The 13,935-nt window shown below is 44.1% G+C and overlaps 1 protein-coding gene across 1 annotated transcript in view; it reads right to left on the minus strand.

Moving 5' to 3' along the window:
• Positions 1 to 13,935, minus strand: part of TOGARAM1 (TOG array regulator of axonemal microtubules 1) — a 49,852-nt gene that overhangs the window by 24,310 nt on the left and 11,607 nt on the right. The window contains exons 3-8 of the mRNA XM_035900439.1: positions 10,932 to 11,088; positions 8,920 to 9,054; positions 6,566 to 6,862; positions 4,727 to 4,992; positions 2,288 to 2,520; positions 123 to 223 (exon numbers count right to left, since the gene is read on the minus strand). Coding sequence (XP_035756332.1) covers positions 123 to 223; positions 2,288 to 2,520; positions 4,727 to 4,992; positions 6,566 to 6,862; positions 8,920 to 9,054; positions 10,932 to 11,088 — 1,189 coding nt within the window. The remainder of the gene's footprint in view (positions 1 to 122; positions 224 to 2,287; positions 2,521 to 4,726; positions 4,993 to 6,565; positions 6,863 to 8,919; positions 9,055 to 10,931; positions 11,089 to 13,935) is intronic.

Raw genomic sequence — 13,935 nt, forward strand, 5'->3', positions numbered from 1 at the left:
AGTAATTACCGTTAAGTGCTGAGGGGACATGAGCTCACTGACCAAGTAAGAACAGACACATCAAGTGACCATTCTGTGACATCGGTGAAGCAAGGCATACATTGATATGCACAGCAAAATACCTGCGCCGGAGTTACGTTCTGCCACGCTGGGGGCTCTGCTTCTTGCTGAAGATACCCTTGCAGGTTGTGATTTGCTGCCAAGTAGCGGAAAGGTGTCTGACCTGACAAAATATAAAGCAAATATTTATGAGTCCAATTCCACACATTAGTTAGAACCCAGCTAAATAACACTTTGTATCAAAGACATCAATGGATTTCAGTTTCTCCTCCCCAGTGTACTTGGTAGACAAATAGTTCCAGTGTACTTCCACAAACGCTCACGCAGAGTAGAAAAAGAAAATTAATTGAATAGAAATTACCTGATGAGCAGGTCCGTTATGAAGAACACCATAAAGACAACCCTTACAAGTTTACTCTAACTTCACACTATTTATTTAGCATAGGTTCAAAAAGCTAAGGAATCGTTTGCCCTAGGGGACTGACGATGCTGGTTCCGATCTGGCAAAGCATGGCCAACGACAGTGACCAAATCCACAAACCTTTCACTTCCAGAAATGATCTGGTTTCAGCTCAGTGTCCAGCACACAGATGTTCACGAGGAAAACGCTGTTATCTACGAGGCAATCTTGATACTTCTTTTCTAAACTGATGCACATGAATATTAAAGATGATCCGACCCAGAGCCCTGCACTGTTAAATACGATGCACACCTACGGGCGGCCCCATGGCAAGAGTAGCTGTTCCACCTTCTGCTAGGACTGAAATACACACAACTGCAAGGCTTGCTTGCAAGATCTTGAGCCAGTCCCATGCTTCAGAAGCTTCACTAATACCAGCATCAAGCTCCCACGGCTCACGGTAGTTTATCAATGGATAAACTGATCCTTCTGTAAGTCAACGCAGAGAAGCAGCCCGCATCCTCATTGCCCAACTACACTGATTTTGTGAAGAGAAAATGCCAATTTCCAGTGCTCGCAAACCAGCATCTGGACTAAACTCTCTGAAATTTTTATGAACATTCCAAGGCTTTTAAGGTCTGCTGGGATATATTCGGTCACCTCTACAAATTCTGTCTTCCTGCCAGATGTCCCCTCTCTTCCTTGCTAGTTCAGAATTCCTCTATCTTTCAATCCTGTAAAAAATTAAGCTTGCGTGTCAGTGAATAATGGAGACGTCGTGTTGTATAGAACCTGTCCTAGCCAAAACCTTGCCTGGGAAGAATGTCACACACAGAATTTTATAGTCTTGGCTTTTTAGGTATTCTAGCATTTTTCATTTTAAAGATGACTTTAAAAACTGTGATTCAGCAGTAAAGCATATGGGGAAGATACATCCATATAAATGAGTTCTGAGACTTCACAGCTGTGAAAATCCTCTGTTTCTGAATCATTACAGTCCCTCTGTCTCAAAAACCTTTCTTTCTTATATCGCCTCTCTTCCTTCCTATTCTGTTCCTACAGTTGTATGCCAGTTATATAAAGATGCATTTACTACACACAAAAATAAAAGGTATCTTCGCATCAGAGCTACAAGCAGCAGAAGAGGAAAGTCTGTACTGCAAAATTTGCAGAATTCCTCAAAAGCATTTTTATTTCATTGAAAAATAAAATAGTTTATACTGTTAATCACCAACTGCGTCATTGCTCTTTACAATCGGAGTAGCACGTGTCATCGCACAGTTTGTTTCTGGAAGAGCTCGGTGAAGGCATTTTAAATGAACAACAGCCTGTCAGTAATAAAACAGAAACAGATCATGATTCGCAATCATAGGGAACATCTATGCTGTCTTCCTCTTGTTGCAGAAAACCAACCCATTCCTTCTTCAGTTTCCAGGCTACAATGAGCAAACCTTATCCTTCATTTTAACTTGTCCTCCTTACTCATTTGCTATGGCTCACGTACCTTCTATGGCAGGCTAAGGTCTTAATAAAATATTTACTACCAGGGGCAGTACTTCACCAAGTGCGCTGTGTTACTGCGGCTGCACCAGGGAGCTCTTCCAAATTGAAAGCCAGCACAAACGAGAATAATATAATTAAGCAGATATTGTATAGAGCAATGCATTTTTAGATAGGAAAATAATTCACGTATAAAAATCAAGGTCTTAAGCAAAGCAATCGTATAAAAAATGTATGACAGATTTCACTCCCTTTAATATTTAACAAACGCCAGCAGAGACTGCGTGTGAGAATCTCACAGCGAGTCAGTGCCGGAGCTCCACTCACGTTATCCTCCTCCTCTGGGGGGCTGCGGACATGGGGGAAGGCAGAGACTCCTGGCTGTAAACTCCGCTTTCGCTGCACGAGCCCGCGCTCGGGGAGGAGCCGTGGGAGGGGGAATCCACCGACAGATCAAGTTTAAGAGCAGAATCGGGACTTTCAAGATCTGAAATGTTGCCGCTTAGCTTTGCCCTCTTCTTAGCTGCGCTGTTCCGTAGAGAACGAAGGGAATTCTGCATCTAAACAGGATTGAAAAGAAAACAGCAGGTTTTATTCACTGCATAGGAAAAAAGCTTTTTTAAGCAAAAGAAAGCATGATTCTGAGTGTTCAGTCCACAGGAGTTCAGTGCACATACTGGGAATATTTACAGAGGTTATGCAGTATTGGAGCGAGCCCTTTCTCTGCTTCGCTTCACAAGAATAATCACGCTCTCAAATGCCAATTCCCACAGACACTGTATCCTAGCTTCATTTTGCAAAACAAAAGGATGGATTCCTGTAAAAATATATCAGCTGCTCATTATTTTTTTTAATAGACAACAAAAAGCGTTTGGTGGCTGCTAATACCCACAACTGGGACCTCAGGCTTTTCACATCTGAACTGCACAAAGATGCGAAATACGCAGAAGTGAATCCTGAAGACCGTGCCTAGCAAGCAGAGCTCCTACTCAAATAAGCAGGAAAATCTATAGACTAAGCTCTGCTGCATATTCTCTCCTCTTTTTACTGAATATATTTGAGGAAAAAAAAAATTCCTCCCCTATCTGTTTAGCACCTAAATTACTTTCAGTAGTGGCTACGGGATGGATGATGAAGATAATAAGGCAAAGCCATTAAGTCCCTCTGCAACTGTTGTCAGATCCACAGGGACAGAAGACAGGATCTGAGATTCAAACAATTCCTATGAACTGTGACAGAAAGAAGGACGTGTTGCACGGGATCATGTGGGGAAGATTATTCAAAATCCAATCATACCAACAATAAAATATATATACACATATATATATATATATACAGCAATGATAAACTCCAATACCCATGCCTCTCACATAATCAACATGGTAGAGTCCTCCTCCCTGGAGGGATTTAAAAGAAGGAGAGATGAGGTGCTTAGGGACAGGGTTTAGTGGTGTGATGGCAGGGTTGGGTTAAAGGTTGGACTCGATGATCTCAAAGGTCTTTTCCAACCAAAGTGATTCTACGATTCTATGATTCTACGATTGCAGTGATTTCGACTTGCACTGTGAGGGTAGCACGGACACAGCTCCACCACCTCCTGAAATAACCCGGCACGCCTGTGCAGTATTTCTCCTGTGTCCTACACGGGTGCAGCTATTTGATGTTTCCCAAACATCAGTGAGACTCGAGCACCAAAGTGTCAGGATCCTTCGGCACGTACTGGGCACGGGGGGATCTCACTGGACAACCACACGCCTGAGAAACCGCCGTGCGGGACCGACAGCGACACCGGCTGCGAAGCAGTTCATGGACCATTAATGGGAGATGCTGGAGCAAGTCTGTCTGACGAGTCGCATGGGTCACAGAAGGGCTAGATTTTTAAAGGTATTTAATATTTCAAATATCATCCAAGCCACAGGTTGAGTGGCACACTCAAAACACCGGCCACTGAAAACGCATAATGGGCCCAAATTATTACTAAAGGATTTCCGCTGACAAGAGGGATGCTGACCTGCCAGGCCTAATGCCAAGTGTGTCTGCGTCACATCAAAGGGCTGCAGGCGACACCGCGCTCACCCGGCTTCGCATCGCTCCTTCTCGTGTTACTCCATGAACAAATGGCTGAATTCGGAGAGGGCTGGGACACACCGCGTAGGGACGGGGGACAGCCCGCGTCAGCACAGCCAGCCCGGGCTGAGGCAAATGAGCCTTCATCAAGGAAGTTATTCGTTATTTTGGACCCTTTGTTATAACTAAAGAAGGGATTATGACTTAAATCTGACATGAAATTTAAAACAAAGTCGAGATAATGAGCACAGAAGCTGCATAAAGGCCTGCAGTTCTGCCTTGGTACCACCGTAACTGGAAACACGGCGACTTTGGCTCTGAGAAAAACAGGGGAAATCCAGATGTCTGGAACAAAAAACACGGGGATTTATGGCTTTACTTGGCTCCTACCAAACACCCCGTGGTATCTCACTGAAAACCTGCTGTACTGATGACACAAAATTCAAGTCAGAATCATTTATTGTTTTCTGGCTCTTGTTTAAAAAAAAAAAAAAAAAAAAATTTTTACAATTGAACTCTTTAAAACCGCTTTTGAAACACCCCATGGTATCTCACTGAAAACCTGCTGTATTGATGACAGTGTCACAAAATTCAAGTCAGAATCATTTATTGTTTTCTGGCTCTTGTTTAAAAAAAAAAAAAAAAAAAGCTTATCATATGTCAACTCTTAAAATCGCGTTATGTCGTATTTACACCAACCTCCTCTTGGTCCACTTCCTCGCCATCGACACTGAGCTCGGAAAGATCAGCTGCAAGCTTCCTATCCCCCTCATTCGGCCAGACGTCCTCACACTCTTCGTTTCGCCACCTTGTCACATTCAGCTCAAGCTTATCGGGCAGCGGGCTGGCGAGGCGGGGTATGGGGGGGACGGGTCTGGTCCCGTTCAGGCCCCTGCGGGCGGCGGGGTGTCTCACCAGGGTGGGTTTCAGCTGCAGAGCAGAATGTTTCTCCTGCAAGTTCTCCCCTGAAGAAGACACAAGCAGACGTCAGGCCTTCGGAGGGGTGGGGTGGCGGGAGCACAGCACTCGCCAGAATAAACTTCATGCCTCGTTCCTACGTCACACTGGGAAACTCCTTTTCTAATGAGGTGAGCGTTAAAAAACCACACTTACGCAGGCGATTTTATTTACTATTATGACTACCAGACGTGCCTCCCTGCACGGTATTTTCTATTACCTCCTGCCTCTACCTTCTCCATCTCCCTGCATTTCAAGCTCAGTTGCCAATCTCTTTTCACTTTTAGTGTCTCCTTCTTTTAAAAAATATAAATTAGTGTTTCATGCACATGCGTTCCAACCTATACTCAGTGCCTTTAAAAAGCCCTTAACTTTCTTAATTAAGGGAAAAAGCAGAGCAGTGCCCTAACAAACTCTCCTGTAGGCTGCTACAACAACAGTGAAGTTATTCTAAGGAAACAGAAGAAACCTGAAATGCATATGGATAATATAAAGAAAATCAGCAAGTGATGGACACGCATCTGCAAGATAAAATGGCATGCAGCCCAGGGGCAGGTGACTTCCAAAGAATTCATTTAGAAATTTTCTACATAGGGCAAAAATACATGTCGCAATGAAGATGAATTCTGAACCAGATTTCTTGAAATCAGCCCAAAATTGTATGTGGGAACTGTTACTTTGCTTACAGAAGGTACGCCTCACGAGTGACTAGGAATCAGTTTAAGCTACACAAAGACTAAAGCTATTTTTAACCTAAAATAAGATTGCCTTTAGTAAGTACGTGAAAGAAATCAGCTAAATCATTTAAGGAATTGTAATTAAATGAACTTAAAACTATTTCAGATTTAACCAGTATGTGCATGAGGTCATCAAAGACAGAGGAAGTCAGACCACAAAAAGCAGTCCCTGCCGTTAGCTGTCAGCGTAAACTGGGATGAAACCAGCACCAATTCCACTCATTGGAGATGTAGCTGTTTGTAAGCAGGTTTTAAGGAGCTATTCTGAGCGGGGGAAATTCAATACATAAGTTTCCAAATGCAAATAAAGAGGCAAAAAGTTGAAATGCAATGAGTAGCACTTTCTTGCACGTGTGTTAATTAGAGTAGCAAAAGTAGCAGTTATTTCCGTACTGGCTTTCTCCAAAAGTGCTAGATTTTGGGGTTTGGTCTTATTTTAGTTTGAAGGCAAACTTTTCACTGATACATTACTGATAAGAAAAGCAGAGCTGGTGCATATTATGCTTTATCTCACATATTTAAAAGACAAAAGGAACAAAACATGACAGTACGAGCAGTATTCCCTGCTCCCTGCAGGGAGGTTGGGCTGGGTGACCTCTAGGGGTCCCTTCCAACCCAAACCATTCGATGATTCTATGAAAACTATCAAAATACAAAGACTTCACTTTTTCAGAGAAGCCTCCAGTGCTGTGACCAGGCTAGTGCAGCTACAAAGCCCTCACGTTTCTAACTGCAGCTGGGGCACTGCATAATCCCCACTGTAGTTTTTCTCACCGCTGCTTGAAGTCACTCAAAACGCAAACCTGAAATCAATCCGTTTTCGTTATCCTGAAGACTTTCCTACCTGTATTGTCTCCTGGCTTTTGACTGAGAAGCCGCTTCTGAGAACCAGGCTTAGGCAGTCCTTCAAAGCTTTTAAGAGGCCAGGAGTTTGAGAAGTTCATGGTATTATCTTGTGACTTCTTCGGGGAGTCAGCTGGAGAAGAGCCGCGCTTTGGGCTGTTCCTGGGTGACGACAGAGGGTAAGACGGCAGAATGAAGGCCCCCGGGCTCACGTTAGGAGCTTGGAAGGACACCGTATGCTCTGCTGGATTGCAAAAACTTCTCTGGGTCTTGCTGGAAAAATTTAGGCTGGTGCAAACTGAGCAAAGAAAAGAAGAACAGTATTTGTGGCAATTAGCCTCTCTGACAGCTCTTATAATAATAATTTACAATAAAAGAGTGCACCCTCTAGACAGTCAAAACTGAAGGCCAGCATTTTACCCAAGCCAACAGGCAAATCAGCTAACTTCATTTTGCAAATTGCTTCATCCCTCAAAATATCAATTTCCTTTTTCTGCATCTTATCAAATGAGTTTGAGCCTAAGCTATTTCGCAGTAATGTTTTGAAGAATTATGTTTAAAAAAACCCAAATGACACAAGTAGATTGAACATGGTTCTGTTGCTCGCTGCGCCGCATTCCAAGCCTGCCTAGTATTAAATTTGCAGACACCAGTCTCAAAACTTAGTGATACAAGAGTACAAATAAAGCACAAATGTTATAAATTCTATTTCCTTTGGAGAAAAAAAAAATCCAGAAGTTATTTTTTCTCAGAAACCTGTAGGTCAAAAAGGGAAAGTGTAGATTTGGAACTAGACTGTTTGAGGTGTTTCCCATGAAAAGCAGATGAGTGTTCCCCACATGCACTCAAGCTTTTAACCATGCAGGTGAAAAAGAGGACAAGTTTTAACAAAGCTCCTGACACCCTCTGGAAGGATCACTGCAAGGTGGGCGACCTCAGCAGCCTCACCGAGAGTACAGCCCCACAACCAGGTCCACTGGCACAACTGGGAGAATGGGAAAGCACAGCGTGGGAGGGAGAACAAGTGACAATGTGAGTCGGGCTTGGGGAACCTATTCATTGTCTGTGTCACGCCAGGGAAAACTATTCAAGTATGCCTTTAGTTACAGCATAAAAAAAATCCCTTTACAAATCAGATCGCTCCAAAGTCTCTGTCTTCTGCTCCTGCTGCTTTCCAAGGCTGCAGCATCCCAGTGCTCCCCGGCTATCCTGAGGCAGCAAAGCTGAGACAACCAAGTCAGGTGTGGGTTGTCTTACCGGAGAAAGGCTCAAGAAACAATAATATCTGGCAGAAAAAACTGTGTGCAGAGAAATAAATCAGCAAGTGTGGGCAAAGTACCTGGCAGCCTTCTGAAGACCAAGGCCAAGAGAAAGGAATGTTGACTTTGTAGTTACAGAGGCAAAAAGCAGAGAGGCAATTTCTCCTTTCTTTCCATAGGCATGAGAAAAATAGAATATCTAGAGCCCGTAAGTGGCTGGAAGTAAACTGAGTAAATGAAGTTCCTACAGCTCTTCCAAGGTGGCTGTCAGCTCTACCCCTTGTCCAACACATCTGGGTCACTCGAAGCAGCTCTGCCCACAGATTTGGCATCATTCCTCTGGACAGTGAGTTTATACCTTCACTAGGTGTACATCTGGCATTTTTATTATTACTGCTGATCAGCAGACCAGTTTCTATGTGTTACAGGTCCTGATTTATCTCAGCCTCCACCTCTAGGGTTAGGATGCACCCAATCAAACCCCTCACTTTTGAAACTAGCAGCGCCTGACATAGCAGCATCCCGGATATCTGTCTAGAAAAAGCTGCAGAGAGACCACCACAAATTAAAGCAACGCTGTGAGAATTAAAAGCCTTACATGTGCCAACACCGTGCCCGTGCAGCACACCGAGGTCGCTTGCTGTCGTGCTCGGCAGAAAGGAGCAGCCAGTGCCTCCTCCTGCCATGCTCCTGTCCAAGCACCTCGGCCGCCCTCCACACCTCCAAGGGCACCAGGAGAGGTGCCTTACCCAGCCTCGGAGGGGCAAGGCTCCATCCTGGCCCCTGCTGTGAAGCAGGCTGGACTGGTCTGATCTGTACCATCAACAGAACCCTAAAAATATTTTTTTTAATAAAAAAAAAAAGTTCGGATTCTGTTTCAGCACCGCTTTTTAGACAGCATACTGATAGAGTCAGACACCAAAGGCGTGGGGTGCAGATTAATTACCACGAGCATAAAGCACTAGACAGGAGCGAGGCACAAGTATGCCTGAATAGGGACACAGTAATAGCTTTTATTTCCTAAGGCAGCACAGAAAGAGAGAGACATTGCCAAAGTAACATGCCCTGACGTACGACACAGTTAGAATCCATATACCTTTGTCTTGCTGGCCATTAGTTAATCCCAAAAATTGTAAATCAGAGTCCACGCTACCACTCTTCCCACGTGTCTGTGTGTATCCGGGTGTTCCACATTTCCCTGAAATTTGCAGCTGATGAGAGCCCATAGCACCTTTCAAAAGAAGAACACAAATAACTAGATAAATACTTAACGTACGGTATGCAGTGAAAAACATACAGTAATATTTAACAGTGAATTACGGCTCTGTCTAACTTTTGGGGTAAAATATAACTACTTTGAAAGTATTTAATTCAAGAGTTTCTAAGCAACCTCATAGTACTGTTCATAGGCACAAACCGGCAAAATGGCTGGCCGTTCGTCCAGGGCACTTTCCCAACTCTACGAATTGCAGGGGGATCAAAAGAAAAACCCCAAACAATTGCCTCTTTGAATACACGACAGTAAAAGGAAGACAACACCTTAAAACCCCAAAAGGCAGTGAGGTTCTTTAAAGTGCTGTCGCTCCTCGCGCAGCAGCGAGCAAGCTTGGCAGGCCACGCGTGTCAGTGCTCCTCAGACAAAGCCCAGACCATAACCTGCTGCCAAGAGAAGAGAAGAAATCAGGCCCGGTCTTGCCCAGCCTTTCCACATGCCTTTTAGCTAAAGAAATACAAATTGCTGAGCCTACACTGCTTGCGTAAATCAAGCCGGGCACTACGCCTACAATCTTCTACAGACCTGGTTTTCAAAAGCACGGCATTTTTCACTTTTTAAAACAATCTTTAGAGCTGGCTCTTCAGGCAGCTTTCTACCCTAGCTGCTTATACAAAGCAAAAAGAGAAAATAGGCAAATCTAGAATAGATATGCACTGCTCGGCTCTCCTGAACAGCCTACCATACCTAAATACGAGCTTCCCAACATGTTGTCCCGTTGACGGTATGTCAGACCCTGCTGCCACCATCCGCTGCCTCTTGACAGCGCACCCTTCATGGTAACAACCGCTACGCTAGCCAACAACCTCTTCCTGCTCAAAAGTCAGTAAAGTTCTGTGTCTGCTTGTAATTTACAGCTTTATCTGCAATTCACGTTGTACTGTAAACAGCGTGGAAGAACACTGACTGAATTACTCTGTGGCTGATGTACATGGTACTTCTTTTTTCCCAATTCTGCAAAAGCAGCAGAACGCTCTGTATTTCAGGGATATCCCGAGTCCTTTTGGTCAATACAGCTCTTCACACAACCACATTAGTTCTTTTTCGTCTTGCTGTCTGCAAAAAATCCTAATTTACAAACTCTATTTCATAGAATCACAGAATGGTTTGGGTGGGAAGGGACCCCTAGAAGTCACCCAGTCCAACCCCCCTGCAGGAGCAGGGACACCTTGAACCACATCAGGTTGCTCACAGCCCCGGCCAACCTGGCCTGGAATGTTCCCAGGGATGGGGCCTCCACCCCCTCTCGGGGCAACCCCTGCCAGGGTTTCACCACCCTCACTGCAAAGAATTTCTTCCTTAGATCCAGTCTAACCCTCCCCTGCTTCAGTTTAAAGCCATCCCCCCTTGTCCTGTCCCAGCTGGCCCTACTAAAAAGCTTGTCCCCCCCTTTCCTCTGGGCCCCCTTTAAGCCCTGACCGGCCGCACTCAGCTCTGCCCGCAGCCTTCTCTTCTCCAGGCTGAACACCCCCAACTCTCCCAGCCTGGCCTCAGAGCAGAGGGGCTCCAGCCCTCGGAGCATTTTTGTAACCCTATTTGGTCTATCTAAACTAGTGAAAATCCGAATAAGCGCAGCAGGACTGGAAAAGAGCAGTCTCAGTTCTGAGATGGCGCTCGCTTCTCCAGGAGCACGGACGGGACCGCTGCCGCTTGCTTCAGCCGGAGGCACGGCCCTGTGCCTCGAACTCAACTCTTTGTAGTAAGTGAAAATAAACAGCAAAACAAAAGATCACCAAATGATAAACGGTACCCATGAAGCTACAAATTTATGCTCAGGTTCTTGTAAATCTGTTTTGTTAACGGCAGATCAAGCGCTTCTCCGTGGCAATACTTACCAGCACAACCAGAAGAATGCTCAGAGCTACAATCTATGCTGTTCTGAAATAAACTCCTTGAAGGTCTTTTTCTACTAAAAAATAACTCGTCACTGGCTGGTACTCCTTGAGAGGGCCACAACTTCGGAGAATGAAGAAAATCATTGGATGTAGAGAACTGTAGGAAAAAGGAAAATAAAGAGAACATACATGTGTGTGAAATGCAGGCACATCCCGCTTCTGGGCAAAGAGCAGAATTACCCGTGTGACTTGGCCTCTTTACAATAAAGCTACACAAACCACCATCAATATGTTAAGCAGACAGGATTTCCAGAAAATAAAGGGGTTTATCTTATTAATAATTCTTATTATTAATTTTATTAATAATTTTTACGGCCCAGCCACCCTTCAGCCTCATCCTCCCACTGCCACCTCAAGGGCTACGCTCAAAGCACTACCTCAGGTTTAAAAAAAAAAAACAAGTTCTATTTTCCAACAGTCTCACCCAACCCTTTATTAAAAGATTGGTAACGCAAGGCGCGAAGCCTTTCACCGGTGCGAAACCAAGGGAAAGTTGTTTGAAGCGTGGCCAGGTCAACAGTTCAAAAATTCAGATCCTTCACCCAAAACAACGGCGAGAATTTTTTTTAAAACCATAAAATGTAGCACTGAGCACTGTGGCTCATCAATACAAACTGCCAAGACTTTCTTTGTTAATAAAAGGCAATTGATTTTTAATTAAAAAAAGAAACGCTTTGAAGCACATTTTCTTTCCCCAGCTCCCCAATACTTGAAGGCCTTTAAGCATGAAAAAGCATTTGAGCCGGTGTGCAGGTCTCACTCGAACACGGGTTGGCACTATTCACACTGGAGGGAAAAAAAGGACAAACCAAACCGGTAGAGAGTTGCGCCGGTCACCAATTTTAAAAATTATTCATTAACATTCTGAATTATGTAGGTTAAGCCGCGTAAGTGTTCAGACAGGAGCTACCTGAGGTGTGAAAAAAGCACGCTTCAATTCCGTCTAGAAGCTATATTTGGTAATGAGAATCAGTTATAGGTAAAGGAAAAATCTGAATAATATAAATACTTAGCAAAGAAAAGATCGTGCTTTAAGTGAAGGTTTTTTGCTTTCTGATTTAATTAGTAAAATCAGTGATTTAAATTATTTCCAGGCTGTATTAACTCTGCTGTCCCCTTGCACAGACAAGGCTTCACACAGAGCTCGAAACAGAAGCCTGGACAGAAATGTGAATATTTATTCAGTATCAGAAAGAACAGCATCATGTTAAACCCAAAAACCTCCCTTACTCAATGCCCTGGTTGTGCAGATGGAGAGTACGTAGCCTAACACATGCATAGTACACTCAGTTATAAAAATACGTATTTTCTGATTTCACTGAAGACCTCAGTTCACCATAACGCTAGATTCTGAACCTGGGAACGCCACAAAAGCGCTCGCAATATGGAACTGCAGTTCTCCATTGGTCCGTAATTCCATTTCTCCTCGAGCCAAGTCCTGGCCTCCACAACCCAAGTTGTGTTTGACGCGGAGAAGCCGAAGAGCAGCAAGCTCAGCTCACGGAGGCTGCAGCCGCTCTGCGCCGGGGCGACAGCAGACCCCAAAACTGGGAGACAACGGACAGCTCTGAGGTCCGCTAGATGTTCAACACACCACGATAAATCTCATGGCAGTTTAACAGATCGTGATGCCTTGATAGATAAATAACTGGGTCAAATAGACAGCAGCCAAATGCTTGGATTAGTATCTTGATGGGGTTTAATTTAATACTTAATTTAACATTGTAATGGGGTTTCACAAAAGCATCACAAAATAAAGCATGGCCAGAACTTAAAATCTGCAGCGGCACAGTCATGAGATGAGCAGCATGGTGATGAGCATCCTCGAACTGTTTTTAAATCATTATAATATTTACTTTGTCACATAATATCTTAAAAATACAAGTTTTTATGGCTATGGAATATAGACAAAAAACTTTAAGAGCTTCAACAAAACCTTAGGTCCCTCCCAAGTAAAGAGGATTCACAACACGTTAGCAAGATGTACATACAAGCCAAGAGAAATTAAATCTCCACACCTACCAATGAGAATCCCCTCGAAAAAATAAGCTTCTCAATACAAACTTTTAAATTCCATATTTCTAATTCTGTTCCCTCTAAGACTGTCCCCCCCTTAAAAAAAAAAACAAAACAACAACCCTCGCACATGGTACCTGTTAGCAGAAAATAAATAAGCAAAGCGGCAATTTGCCTTTATTTCCATTTAGTGCTTTAAAAAACCAACCAGTTCCCAAGGTACGCAGCTATGTGGACACAGGCTCTTGAATGAAGCAGCTTCACCGTTCCCGGGAAGGGTTTTGTGGTTAACAAAAACAGCAAAAATTTTGCCTTCACTTACAAAAACGCACGTTCCAATTTACTGCTCTGCACTCATTTCACGTGCTCCAAGGCCAGCAGACGGGATTGAAGTCATCCACAACAAGTCAAAGTCTCGAGTGTGCAGCACTTTAAGCAAATCCGCTGAAATGCTCAAAAGCTTCAAACTTGACCTAAAACCTTCCTCCCCGCACGCCAGGGCTAGTGCAGGATCGCACGTTTTAGTTGGCCTTCGAGGATTAGACTCACTTCATAGATTTGTGGGCAACTGCTTAGTGCAAAGCATACGACAGCGAGAGAAAACTTAAGGAGCCTGGATACAAAACGGATCATCTAATCTCACGTTTAATGGAAGGTGGCAGCGGGAATCCAGCAGGTACGGAACGCTTGAGCACGACCGGAGCAGGAAATAGGAAGTTTTACCAAATTCCGATTGCTGGATATACAGGAAGAATGACAGCTTACATCGCAGCAGTAGCACCGGTAACACTCAGCGCTCTGCTGGCTTTTTATCACCCAAGTACCCCGAAAGACATCGGGTTTACTTTACAAATGAGGAAAAGAAGAGCAGCTGAACGGGTGAAGTGGTTTGTTCCAGGTTATTACAAGTCAGGGCAAGAGAGGAGAT

Source organism: Egretta garzetta, unplaced genomic scaffold (genome assembly GCF_000687185.1).
Source record: "Egretta garzetta isolate BGI_Z169 unplaced genomic scaffold, ASM68718v1 scaffold28, whole genome shotgun sequence".
Lineage (NCBI taxonomy): Eukaryota > Metazoa > Chordata > Aves > Pelecaniformes > Ardeidae > Egretta > Egretta garzetta.